General features: G+C 44.9%; 1 protein-coding gene across 3 annotated transcripts; it reads right to left on the reverse strand.

The window, feature by feature from the left end:
• Positions 1-247: 247 nt before the first annotated feature.
• LOC117410123 (tyrosine-protein phosphatase non-receptor type substrate 1-like) lies at positions 248-9,778 on the reverse strand. Of its 3 annotated transcripts, none has more exons than XM_059020113.1 (6): positions 7,921-9,778; positions 7,302-7,643; positions 2,814-3,158; positions 1,987-2,340; positions 1,480-1,595; positions 248-1,184 (listed from the first exon to the last, which is right to left on the reverse strand). In XM_059020113.1, exons 1-6 carry the CDS (start codon positions 7,970-7,972, stop codon positions 1,164-1,166), a joined length of 1,230 nt encoding a protein of 409 aa, XP_058876096.1. In that variant the 5' UTR covers positions 7,973-9,778; the 3' UTR covers positions 248-1,163. The 3 variants fall into 3 exon arrangements, with proteins under 3 accessions (XP_058876096.1, XP_058876095.1, XP_058876097.1); XM_059020112.1 differs by having other exon boundaries at positions 250-1,184; positions 1,480-1,598; positions 7,921-9,774; XM_059020114.1 differs by lacking the exon at positions 2,814-3,158 and having other exon boundaries at positions 250-1,184; positions 1,480-1,598; positions 7,921-9,772.
• Positions 9,779-12,537: the final 2,759 nt, after the last annotated feature.

A 12,537-nucleotide genomic window follows, 5' to 3' on the forward strand; every position in this document is an offset into this window, starting at 1 on the left:
ACACACAGAAGCACTGACACACACACACGCTGTCTCTCACACAAATACACACAGAGGCACTGACACACACACACGCTGTCTCTCACACAAACACACACAGAGGCACTGGTGCTGAAAACTGTTTTATTTCAAAAAAATTAAGAAAGAAATGTTTAACAAGGGTATCAAAAAGTAAATCCTCCCTCCTCTCCTCTCCTACCTCCCTCCCCTACCTCCCCTCCTCTTTCCTCTCCTCTCTCTCCCCTTCTCCTCTCCTCCTCCCATCTCCTCTCCTCTCTCCCTCCTCTCACTCTGTCACCCCTCTCCTCTCTCCCCTTCTCCTCTCCTCTCTCCCTCTCTCTTCTCCCCTCCTCTCTCTCTCTCTCCCGTCCTCTCTTTCCTCTCCTCCCCTTCTCCTCTCCTCTCCCCTCCTCTTTCCTCTCCTCCCCTTATCAGCAGGCAGATCAAGCAGTGCAGAGCATCTCTATTGACTCGCAGACTCTCCAGTCAAGTCCACTGTCTGCTTCAGCATTCTCAGCATTTAGAGCAGAGCTTTAAGATGTCCAATATAACAAGAGGCCCCAGCCAGCTCTGCTGTGAATTATTATTATTATTATTATTATTTATTTCTTAGCAGGCGCCCTTATCCAGGGCGACTTACAATCGTAAGCAAATACATTTCAAGTGTTACAATACAAGTAATACAATAAGAGCAAGAAATACAATAACTTTTGTTCAAGCAAAGTACAAGTGTGACAAACCAAAATTCAATAATACAGCAGATAATAGTGATAGTTACATCAGGATATGATTAAATAGTGATAGTTACATCAGGATGTGATTAAATACAAAGTACTACAGGTTAAACACTTGGCAGATTACAGTATTCTGAAGTACAGGATTAAATGCAGTAAAATAGGGGGCAGATAAGAGCAAAATAAAGCACATTTGAATGAAGGGTGATAGTGTCCCAGGATACAAACAGAGGAGATCTACAGGTGCTGTTTGAAGAGGTGAGTCTTAAGGAGGCGCCGGAAGGTGGTCAGGGACTGGGCAGTCCTGACATCTGTAGGAAGGTCATTCCACCACTGCGGAGCAAGGGTGCAGAAGGAGCGGGCTCTGGAGGCAGGGGAGCGTAGCGGAGGTAGAGCTGAATCCTCTCCACAGCGCAGGGCTCCCCCACCTCACTCTGCATCCACACGCTTCTGCAAAACACAAACACATCAGTAAATATCGTTTCACATCCCAGAGGCAGGATATCTGGGTGCAGCTTGGAAGAGCGCGGCTGGGGTTCAGCTAGCTGAGAGATTGTGGGGTTCATGTTTGAAACAGTTTTAATGGGGTGTGGCTGGGGTTCAGCTAGCTGAGAGATTGTGGGGTTCATCTTTGAAACAGTTTTAATGGGGTGTGGCTGGGGTTCAGTTAGTGATCCTGAGGGACTGTGTGTTGCTGTTTTAATGAGGAGTCTCTGTTGATAGTCCTGTCCCTGTAAGCTCTCACCAGTCTGCGCTGCTCCAGTTTGAGAAGCACAAAGAGAAAGGCGTTGATGGCGGCCAGGAGAGCGAGCTTCACCAGCAGAAACACCGACACGAGAAACAGATTGGAGCTGCAGGGAGCTTCTGGAAGAGAGTGAGAGAGAGAGAGAAAGAGAGAGAAGGGGAGAGAGAGAGAGAGAGAGAGAGAGAGAGAGGGAGGGAGGGAGAGAGAGAGAGAGGGAGGGAGAGAGAGAGAGAGAGAGAGGAGGGGGAGAGGGAGAGATGGAGGAGACAGTGTGTGAACAATCACTGAGACAGATACACACACACACACAGACACACACACACACACACACATACGTTTGCATTCCTATATTTGTGGGGACTTCTCATTGACTCTCACTATATTTTTATTTACCTTTTCTAACTCCAATCGGAGGTAAAGCACAGAGAATCAGAAGCCCTGATTATAATGCTTGCTGTCAGTAAAAGCCTCCCAGAGTGGGTTGTGATCAGAGAGCCACACACTCACCTTCACCTCGCACACTCAGCCTGGTCCCTGAGCCTCTAGCAATGAGGGTCTCAACAAACCCTCCGTATTTCTCACAGTAATACATTCCTGAGTCACTCAGGGTCAGGTTCACAATTCGAATGGAGAAATCTGTGGCGTGGTGTTGATGTACTTGAGACACACGGGGGTCGTTTCTCTCATTGGGCGGAGGAGGGGATGGAGAGTAGAGATACTGTCTGCCGCTGCCAGTGTCCCTGTACCATCTCACTGGTCCTGGAGGACCCACTGTGGACAGGGTGCATCGTACAGTGACCTCACCCTCCTCTGTGCCAGTCACAGAGTCTGGGTCCTGAGTTATAATGAGTGGAGGCAGCGCTGGAGAGAGAGGAGAGGAAACAGGAAATCCATTTCAGTGAACAAAACAGAAGCCAAGTAGATGCAAAGAGACAAAAAGCGGAACAATAAAATAAAACAAGTGTTTAAAAATGTGAGAGAGAGAGAGAGAGAGAGAAAGGGGGAAGTGTTGAAATCTTACTGATAGGATCTGATCTGCTGTTATTGAGAAGAATGCATCCAGACAGGAACTCATGAGAGAGACACGTTTGTGGGACAGTAAGAGAGCATTTAAGCAAAGAACCAAAGCCTGTTTAAAAAGAGGGAGGTGACACACTGCGTCAGACTTGCAAACTCACTGCAAACCGTCCAGAACTGAAGATCAAGTACATTCAGAATTGCAAAGCAGCGCCGCCTCAATGTTATTCTGAGGCAGCGCGGTCCGTAACGCATCAGTGATTCTGCAGGGTTAGGAGTGAAGGATACTAGAAGTGATCAGAGAGCCACACACTCACCTCGCACACTCAGCCTGCTCCCTGAGCCGCTAGCAATGAGGGACCCATCAAACACTTTGTATTTGTCACAGTGATACCTTCCTGAGTCACGCAGGGTCAGCCTCACAATTCGAATGGAGAGATCTGTGGGGTGATATTGATGTACTTGAGACACACGGGGGTCGTTTCTCTCATTGGGCAGAGGGGGGGATGTAGAGTAGAGATACTGTCTGCCGCTGCCAGTGTCCCTGTACCATCTCACTGGTCCTGCAGGACCCCCTGTCACAGTGCAGGGTACAGTGACCTCTCCTTCCTCTGTGCCAGTCACAGAGTCTGGGTCCTGAGTTATAATGAGTGCAGGGATTGCTGGAGAGAGAAGGAACAGGGAGATGAGAGAGGAGAGGAGAAGGTGGAGAGGGTTAGGGGTCATATTCAAAACAGCCGTTTTGTTTAATACAGTCTACAGTGGAGATCTGAGACTAATCTCCACAGTAAATGATTAACAGCGCTGTGGAAGCATCTGCTAAGATGTGTGAGGCCTACAAGGCATATTTCGGCATGCCTGTCGGGGATCAAGACAAACCCTGGGCACCTCATTTCACCTGCGAGCACTGCAAAAAAACTCTGGAAGGTAAGATGGACAATTGTTGCTCGGAATTTTATGTTATAAAATTTGTTAACATTTTTAAAATTGTAAAAGTTTTTAATTTTAAAATGTTTTACAATTTTCAATGTTATTGAAAAAATATATCATATATGAAAAATGTTGCGAGAATCTCTTACACATTAGTCATGGGTGAAATAAATGTATTTTTGTAGGATGGTACAAAGGGGAAAAGAGAGCCATGAAGTTTGCTATCCCAAGAATTTGGCGGGAACCCACTGACCACTCAAGCAACTGCTACTTCTGCATGGTGGACCCTTCCAAACGTCGGACTGGCAAGAATGCACCTGCTATCACGTATCCGGACCTTCCTTCATCCATCGCCCCGGTGCCACACTGCCATGAGCTCCCCATACCCACTCCTCCGGAGAGAGAGCAGCCGTCTTTACAAGAGAGCAGCAAGTCAGAGAGTGAGGAAGACGTTGTAGATCCAGATGACAATTTCAGAGGTGGAGCTGAGGAGAGAAACCCATACTACCCCAACCAAAAAGACCTCAACGACTTGATTAGAGATCTTGGTCTCACCAAGTCCAATGCCGAGCTTTTGACGTCTAGGCTCAAGCAGTGGAACTTGTTGGATGAAAGTGTGCAAGTCGCAGATCAGAAGAAGCGTCACCAACCTTTTTCCAGCTTCTTCACCCGTCAAGATGGGCTCTGCTTCTGCCACAATGTGACCAGTCTGTTCGAGGCAATCGGAATCACCTGTAACCAGAATGAATGGCGCCTCTTCATTGACAGCTCATCCAGGAACCTCAAAGCAGTGCTGCTCCATAATGGTAACAAGTACCCGTCTCTTCCCCTGGCTCACTCGGTGCACCTCAAAGAGGAAGACCTTGCTGGACGCCTTCAAGTATGATGAGTACGGCTGGGAGGTCATAGGAGACTTCAAAATTGTGGCATTCCTGATGGGTCTCCAAGGCGGTTTTACCAAGTTTCCCTGCTATCTTTGCCTTTGGGACAGCAGGGACACCAAGGCGCACTACCACAGGCGGGACTGGCCACAGCGGACTGAGTTCTCTGTGGGGAGGAACAACGTCAAGTGGGAGCCACTGGTGGACCCCCGGAAGGTGCTGATACCACCACTGCACATCAAATTGGGCCTTATGAAACAATTTGTCAGAGCTCTAGATAAGGAGTCGGCAGCCTTCAAGTACCTTCAAGACTTCTTCCCTAAGCTGTCTGAGGCAAAGGTCAAAGCCGGTGTCTTCGTCGGACCACAGATAAAGAAGATCCTGGAGTGCAATGAATTCCCCAAGAAGCTCACTAGTAAGGAGAAAGCGGCTTGGAACAGCTTTGTCGCAGTGGTTCGGGGCTTCCTGGGCAATCACAAGGCCGAAAACTATGTGGAGCTGGTTGAGACTCTGGTGAAGAACTACGGCACAATGGGCTGTAGGATGTCCCTCAAAGTCCATATCCTTGATGCTCATCTTGATAAATTCAAGGAGAACATGGGAGCGTACTTGGAGGAGCAAGGCGAGCGCTTCCACCAGGATATGCTGGACTTTGAACGCCGCTACCAAGGACAGTATAACGAGAACATGATGGGAGACTACATTTGGGGGCTGATTCGTGAAAGTGATTTACAGTATAATTGTAAATTTCGAAAAACTACTCACTTCTAAATCTTTTGTAGTCATTTTTGTATTACTTTAGTATAAATACATGTTAATTTGGATTCATATGTTGTTTTTTTCTGACTTTATGTGAACGAAAAGACACAAATTCGCCCGTTTTCTCATTGGAAATAGGTAAATTTCAAAATATCACTGTCCTGGTCACAAAAGCAAAGTTTGTGGGGAATAATAGCCATTTTCTATACTTTTGAGGCATAAGCAATTAGGAAATAACACTTACTACCCAGGAACAAAAATTGTGTTACATAGTGAAATCTAACCATAATATTTGACCGGTGTACTTGAACACTATACTTTTTGTATTGTAAGATTCAGTGCGTTAGGCTAGCTACAGCTTGATGTGTTTACCCCATAAGAATCTTAATTAACTGATATTTTGGTTATAGCCTATATAAGGGTAGCCTACTATTATCTCATGAATTACAGGAGCATTTTCACCTTTTCTTGTAATTTATGGGAAATGTTAAACGTTTAATAAGCACACACTTTTCATTTTATGTTTTTCTTTCTTTTCCCTCTTATTGTTTATTTATTAATAAACGGAATAAACACGAAGTTAAGCGTCTGACTGATTGTTATATACAGTCGTATATAGAGCAGTTGTTTCAGTTTGTGTAAAATCAAGCATTACGAAGGGGGTTTCAAACTTTGTTTTATGCAGGCTAATGTTTGATGTCACTGTACTTCTAAAGAAAAAGGGGGAAAGTCAGAATGCGATACATGGTACATGTACTGAATTTTCTTTGTAATTAATTACATTTATTACTGAATTTCATTTATATATTTACAATAAGGTATTCATTAAAATGCATGAGTTTATCAGAGTCATTTTTATATTAATAAAATTCATGCCATAAAAGCAAGGAATGTATTTGTACAGGAAAGATTGGTGTTCACGACGTGTGACGTACAGATATTAAAACAGGTTACATTATTCTGTTCAAACTGGAGAATTAAAGCCACTGCGCACGTGTTCGAACTGTGCACTAAACTTGACCCGTATATTGCTCCAGAACAGTTCAACCCAAGATCACCTAAACCAACAGAATAGAGAATCGCTATGGCTCTGTATAAGCTGGCTAGCTGTGCAGAATATGCAGTCTCCCAGAATAGAGAATCATTATCGCTCTGTATAAGCTGGCTAGCTGTGCAGAATATGCAGTCTCCCAGAATAGAGAATCGCTATCGCTCTGTATAAGCTGGCTAGCTGTGCAGAATATGCAGTCTCCCAGAATAGAGAATCGCTGTCGCTCTGTATAAGCTGGCTAGCTGTGCAGAATATGCAGTCTCCCAGAATAGAGAATCGCTATCACTCTGTATAAGCTGGCTAGCTGTGCATAATATGCAGTCTCCCAGAATAGAGAATCGCTATCACTCTGTATAAGCTGGCTAGCTGTGCAGAATATGCAGTCTCCCAGAATAGAGAATCGCTATCGCTCTGTATAAGCTGGCTAGCTGTGCAGAATATGCAGTCTCCTAGAATAGAGAATCGCTATCGCTCTGTATAAGCTGGCTAGCTGTGCAGAATATGCAGTCTCCCAGAATAGAGAATCGCTATCGCTCTGTATAAACTGGCTAGCTGTGCAGAATATGCAGTCTCCCAGAATAGAGAATCGCTATCGCTCTGTATAAGCTGGCTAGCTGTGCAGAATATGCAGTCTCCCAGAATAGAGAATCGCTATCGCTCTGTATAAGCTGGCTAGCTGTGCAGAATATGCAGTCTCCCAGAATAGAGAATCGCTATCGCTCTGTATAAGCTGGCTAGCTGTGCAGAATATGCAGTCTCCCAGTTGCACCTGTTACTGTTAGTCACCATTTTTTGTCTCCCAGTAAGGAACTTCCTTAGGAGCTGCAGTGCACTTTGGGGGATTCGCTTATTTTATGCAAATAAAATTGTTTCCATTTAAAGTTATGTGCATTAAGGCAGCTTAATTCGCATTTTCTGAAAATATCGACTTTCCTAAAACCCTAAGGTCTAGGGATTTAAAAAGTTTGAATAAATGTACACGTTTTTGCGAATTATACCCATTTCCATTGAGCTTGTCGCATATTTTTTTTTAATCCGTAAACTTTTAGCGAATAAATCCACTGCAATGGAAACATAGCCAATGCCTGCTGTAGATTCAGCTGGACCAGAATCACCTGACATGTCTGTGCGCTACAGGAGCCGCAGCAAAGATACTAGAAGTGATCAGAGAGCCACACACTCACCTTGCACACTCAGCCTGCTCCCTGAGCCTCTAGCAATGAGGGTCACATCAATCCCTCCATATTTCTCACAGTAATACATTCCTGAGTCACTCAGGATCAGGTTCACAATTCGAATGGAGAGATCTGTGGCGTGGTTTTGATGTACAACAGACACACGGGGGTCGTTTCTCTCATTGGGCGGAGGGGCTGCAGAGTAGAGATACTGTCTGCCGCTGCCAGTGTCCCTGTACCATCTCACTTGTCCTGCAGGACCCCCTGTCACACTGCAGGGTACAGTGACCTCTCCCTCCTCTGTGCCAGTCACAGAGCCCGGGTCCTGAGTTATAATGGTTAGAGACACCCCTAGAGAGAGAGAGAGGAGAGGAAATAGGAAATACATTTCAGAGAGCAAAACAGAAGCTTAAAACTTGATTCAATCCAAAAATAAAAATAAAACATTTTAAACTTATTGATCGAGGCTCTCGGTAGATGACAATAAAGTCGTTACTTTTTACAATATAAATAATTCTCAAGAGGCTCAGACATCACCCTGCGGTGAAAGCTCAGTGAATCTTTGAGTAAACCACTCCAACTGAGAATATACAAGAATACCCGCTCCCTCCCAGTGCCCTGTACTCACCCCTGCTAGAGCAGACCAGTATAACCAGTGAAACCAGTAGCCCTCGCTCCATTCTGTCCAGCCGCACAGCAGTGCTCCGGTGTGTCAGAAGCAGCAGCACAGACACCCCAAGCAGAACTGCACTCAGATACAGCAGCAGCTCTGACCAGCACTTGAACAGAACGGAAATCACAGCTTTGTATAACAACCTCCCTGGATAAAGAGGAACTCCATGACGTGTCAAAGTTAACTCTACAGTTAATTTTGTACCAAAGGAAGCACTTTCTAAACTTTCTCATCATTTCAAAGGAGGAACAAACTTTTTTAAAAATTTTTTTATATAAATTTAGTGGTCGCCAAATATTTTTAAGCTCAGCTCAGCTCGCTGCTACCACCCCCCTGCGCTGACTCGGGAGGGGTGAAGATGAACACCCCCTGTCCTCCGAAGCGTGTGCCGTCAGCCGCCCGCTTCTTTAGACGCTGCAGACTCACCGTGCAGCCGCCTCAGAGCTACAGCGTCGGAGGACAACGAATATTGTGTTCAGTTCTGGTCACCTCGTTACAAAAAGGATATTGCTGCTCTAGAAAGAGTGCAAAGAAGAGCGACCAGAATTATCCCGGGTTTAAAAGGCATGTTGTATGCAGACAGGCTAAAAGAATTGAATCTGTTCAGTCTTGAACAAAGAAGACTACGCGGCGATCTGATTAAAACATTCAAAATCCTAAAAGATATAGACAATGTCGACCCAGGGGACCTGAAAAAAGAAACAAGGACCAGGGGTCACAAATGGAGATTAGATAAAGGGGCATTCAGAACAGAAAATAGGAGGCACTTTTTTACACAGAGAATTGTGAGGGTCTGGAACCAACTCCCCAGTAATGTTGTTGAAGCTGACACCCTGGGATCCTTCAAGAAGCTGCTTGATGAGATTCTGGGATCAATAAGCTACTAACAAACAAACGAGCAAGATGGGCCGAATGGCCTCCTCTCGTTTGTAAACTTTCTTATGTTCTTACTCCTGTTTCTCCTTCGTGTTTCTTTTTGGCTTTCTGTTTTGCATTTACCAGCTTTTTTTTGCATGCTCTGCTTTTTCACCGCCCGTCTGCTGTGAAGTAACTGAGCTGAATGGGGAAGTTTCTATTGAGAAATATTCTATTGAGAGTCATTCAGCAGACGCTTTTATCCAAAGCGACTTACAGAGACTAGGGGGGTGAACTCTGCATCATCAACAACTGCTGCTGCTGCTGCAGAGTCACTTCCAATAGGAGCTCGTTTGTTTGACGTCTCATCCTGAAGGACGGAGCACAAGGAGGTTCAGTGACTTGCTCAGGGTCACACACACACACAGGGAGTCAGTGGCTGCTGCAGAGTCACTTCCAATAGGAGCTCGTTTGTTTGACGTCTCATCCTGAAGGACGGAGCACAAGGAGGTTCAGTGACTTGCTCTGGGTCACACACACACACACAGGGAGTCAGTGGCTGCTGCAGAGTCACTTCCAATAGGAGCTCGTTTGTTTGACGTCTCATCCTGAAGGACGGAGCACAAGGAGGTTCAGTGACTTGCTCAGGGTCACACACACACACAGGGAGTCAGTGGCTGCTGCAGAGTCACTTCCAATAGGAGCTTGTTTGTTTGACGTCTCATCCTGAAGGACGGAGCACAAGGAGGTTCAGTGACTTGCTCAGGGTCACACACACACAGGGAGTCAGTGGCTGCTGCAGAGTCACTTCCAATAGGAGCTCGTTTGTTTGACGTCTCATCCTGAAGGACGGAGCACAAGGAGGTTCAGTGACTTGCTCAGGGTCACACACACACAGGGAGTCAGTGGCTGCTGCAGAGTCACTTCCAATAGGAGCTCGTTTGTTTGACGTCTCATCTTGAAGGACGGAGCACAAGGAGGTTCAGTGACTTGCTCAGGGTCACACACACACACAGGGAGTCAGTGGCTGCTGCAGAGCCACTTCCAATAGGAGCTCGTTTGTTTGACGTCTCATCCTGAAGGACGGAGCACAAGGAGGTTCAGTGACTTGCTCAGGGTCACACACACACACAGGGAGTCAGTGGCTGCTGCAGAGTCACTTCCAATAGGAGCTCGTTTGTTTGACGTCTCATCCTGAAGGACGGAGCACAAGGAGGTTCAGTGACTTGCTCTGGGTCACACACACACACAGGGAGTCAGTGGCTGCTGCAGAGTCACTTCCAATAGGAGCTCGTTTGTTTGACGTCTCATCCTGAAGGACGGAGCACAAGGAGGTTCAGTGACTTGCTCAGGGTCACACACACACAGGGAGTCAGTGGCTGCTGCAGAGTCACTTCCTATAGGAGCTCGTTTGTTTGACGTCTCATCCGAAGGACGGAGCACAAGGAGGTTCAGTGACTTGCTCAGGGTCACACACACACAGGGAGTCAGTGGCTGCTGCAGAGTCACTTCCAATAGGAGCTCGTTTGTTTGACGTCTCATCCTGAAGGACGGAGCACAAGGAGGTTCAGTGACTTGCTCAGGGTCACACACACACAGGGAGTCAGTGGCTGCTGCAGAGTCACTTCCTATAGGAGCTCGTTTGTTTGACGTCTCATCCGAAGGACGGAGCACAAGGAGGTTCAGTGACTTGCTCAGGGTCACACACACACAGGGAGTCAGTGGCTGCTGCAGAGTCACTTCCTATAGGAGCTTGTTTGTTTGACATCTCATCCGAAGGACGGAGCACAAGGAGGTTCAGTGACTTGCTCACATAGGGAGTTGGTGGCTGAGCTGGGATTTGAAGCTTCTGGTATCGAGACCCTTTCTTAAACCACTGGACCAGCCAGCCTCTGAAATAATGTTACACAGATCAGAAAATAAACTACTTACAATTTGATTCAAATATTTGTATTTTTCTTTTTCTTTCCAACAATATATATATATATATATATATATATATATATATATATATATACACACACACAAAAAACCTGAAAACGACAACTTTTAAAAGATTCTGTATTAGTCCACTGACTGTCAGTCTGTGCCACCCCAGCCCTCCAGATTTCATCACAGGATATGATTCTGTATTTAAAATTACACAGAGAAAAAAACAAAAAAAAACACAATTTAATTCAATTATTTATATACTGAGCATCAAAAGAAACGTATCACTTCTATTTGAGCATCAAAAGAAACTTATCACTTATATCTGATTAACAATTGAGACACGAAGATGCTGCAGAATGATCTGTGGATCTCGGGCAGGTGTTGTGAGTCTTGGTCTCCCAGTTGGTGGCGCTGTCCTTGACAGAGTATGTCTGGTTATACCGTCTCTCCAGGTTTGAAATCGCTGGCTGTGAGCCCCCAAGACGGCGAGCTGCGGCACGCTGCCCTCGTCCAGCCTCCAGCACGCCGATCGCACGAAGGAGCCGCTCTCTCGACAGACGCGGCGTGTCGGGGGTTTATCTGTGATTTTCCTCTATTGCTTTTATTGAAGCTTGCAATTCAACAGCTGAAATTAATCCCTATCCAGGGTCCGATCAACCGTCTCGCTAATTAGGTAATTAAGTGCTTCAGTCACTCAAGCGGGTCATTATTATTATTATTATTATTATTATTTATTATTATTATTTATTTCTTGGCAGACGTCCTTATCCAGGGCGACTTACAATTGTTACAAGATATCACATTATTTTTACATACAATTCCCCATTTATACAGTTGGGTTTTTACTGGAGCAATCTAGGTAAAGTACCTTGCTCAAGGGTACAGTAGCAGTGTCCCCCACCTGGGATTGAACTCACGACCCTCCGTTCAAGAGTCCAGAGCCCTAACCACTACTCCACACTGCTGCCATGGGTCATGGTCAGGGATGAAGGATCAAGCGATTTAAAAAGAAAAACATTTTGTCAATGTCCATCATTTATACACCTTATTTTTTTTAGAAAATAAATGTGTTATTATTATTATTTCTTTCTTAGCAGACGCCCTTATCCACGGCGACTTACAATCGTAAGCAAATACATTTCAAGTGTTACAAGTAATACAATGTTTCTTTAGATATATATATTTTCATATATTATATATATATATATATATATATATAATAGGGGCAGCAGTGTGGAGTAGCGGTCAGGGCTCTGGACTCTTGACCGGAGGGTCGTGGGTTCAATCCCAGGTGGGGGACACTGCTGCTGTACCCTTGAGCAAGGTACTTTACCTAGATTGCTCCAGTAAAAACCCAACTATATAAATGGGGAATTGTATGTAAAAAATAATGTGATATCTTGTGACAATTGTAAGTCGTCCTGGATAAGGGCGTCTGCTAAGAAATAAATAATAATAATAACATATAAAGAAAACACCACAGAAACATGAAAAAGAAAAATTCAAATACTGCTACAAACCACCTTCCTTACCACTTATTATTATTCACCATCACTTATCTGCTCCGTTACTGAATCGTATTTTGTCATATTCTTGTACTTGCTAGAACCAAAGTCATTGTATTTATCTTGCTCTTAATTGTATTAATACTTGCACTGTGATTCTTGAAATGTATTTGCTTACGATTGTAAGTCGCCCTGGATAAGGGCGTCTGCTAAGAAATAAATAATAATAATAATTATTATTATTATTATTATTAATTATTATTAACCACAGAAACAGTCA

This window comes from Acipenser ruthenus, unplaced genomic scaffold (assembly GCF_902713425.1).
Source record: "Acipenser ruthenus unplaced genomic scaffold, fAciRut3.2 maternal haplotype, whole genome shotgun sequence".
Taxonomy (NCBI): domain Eukaryota; kingdom Metazoa; phylum Chordata; class Actinopteri; order Acipenseriformes; family Acipenseridae; genus Acipenser; species Acipenser ruthenus.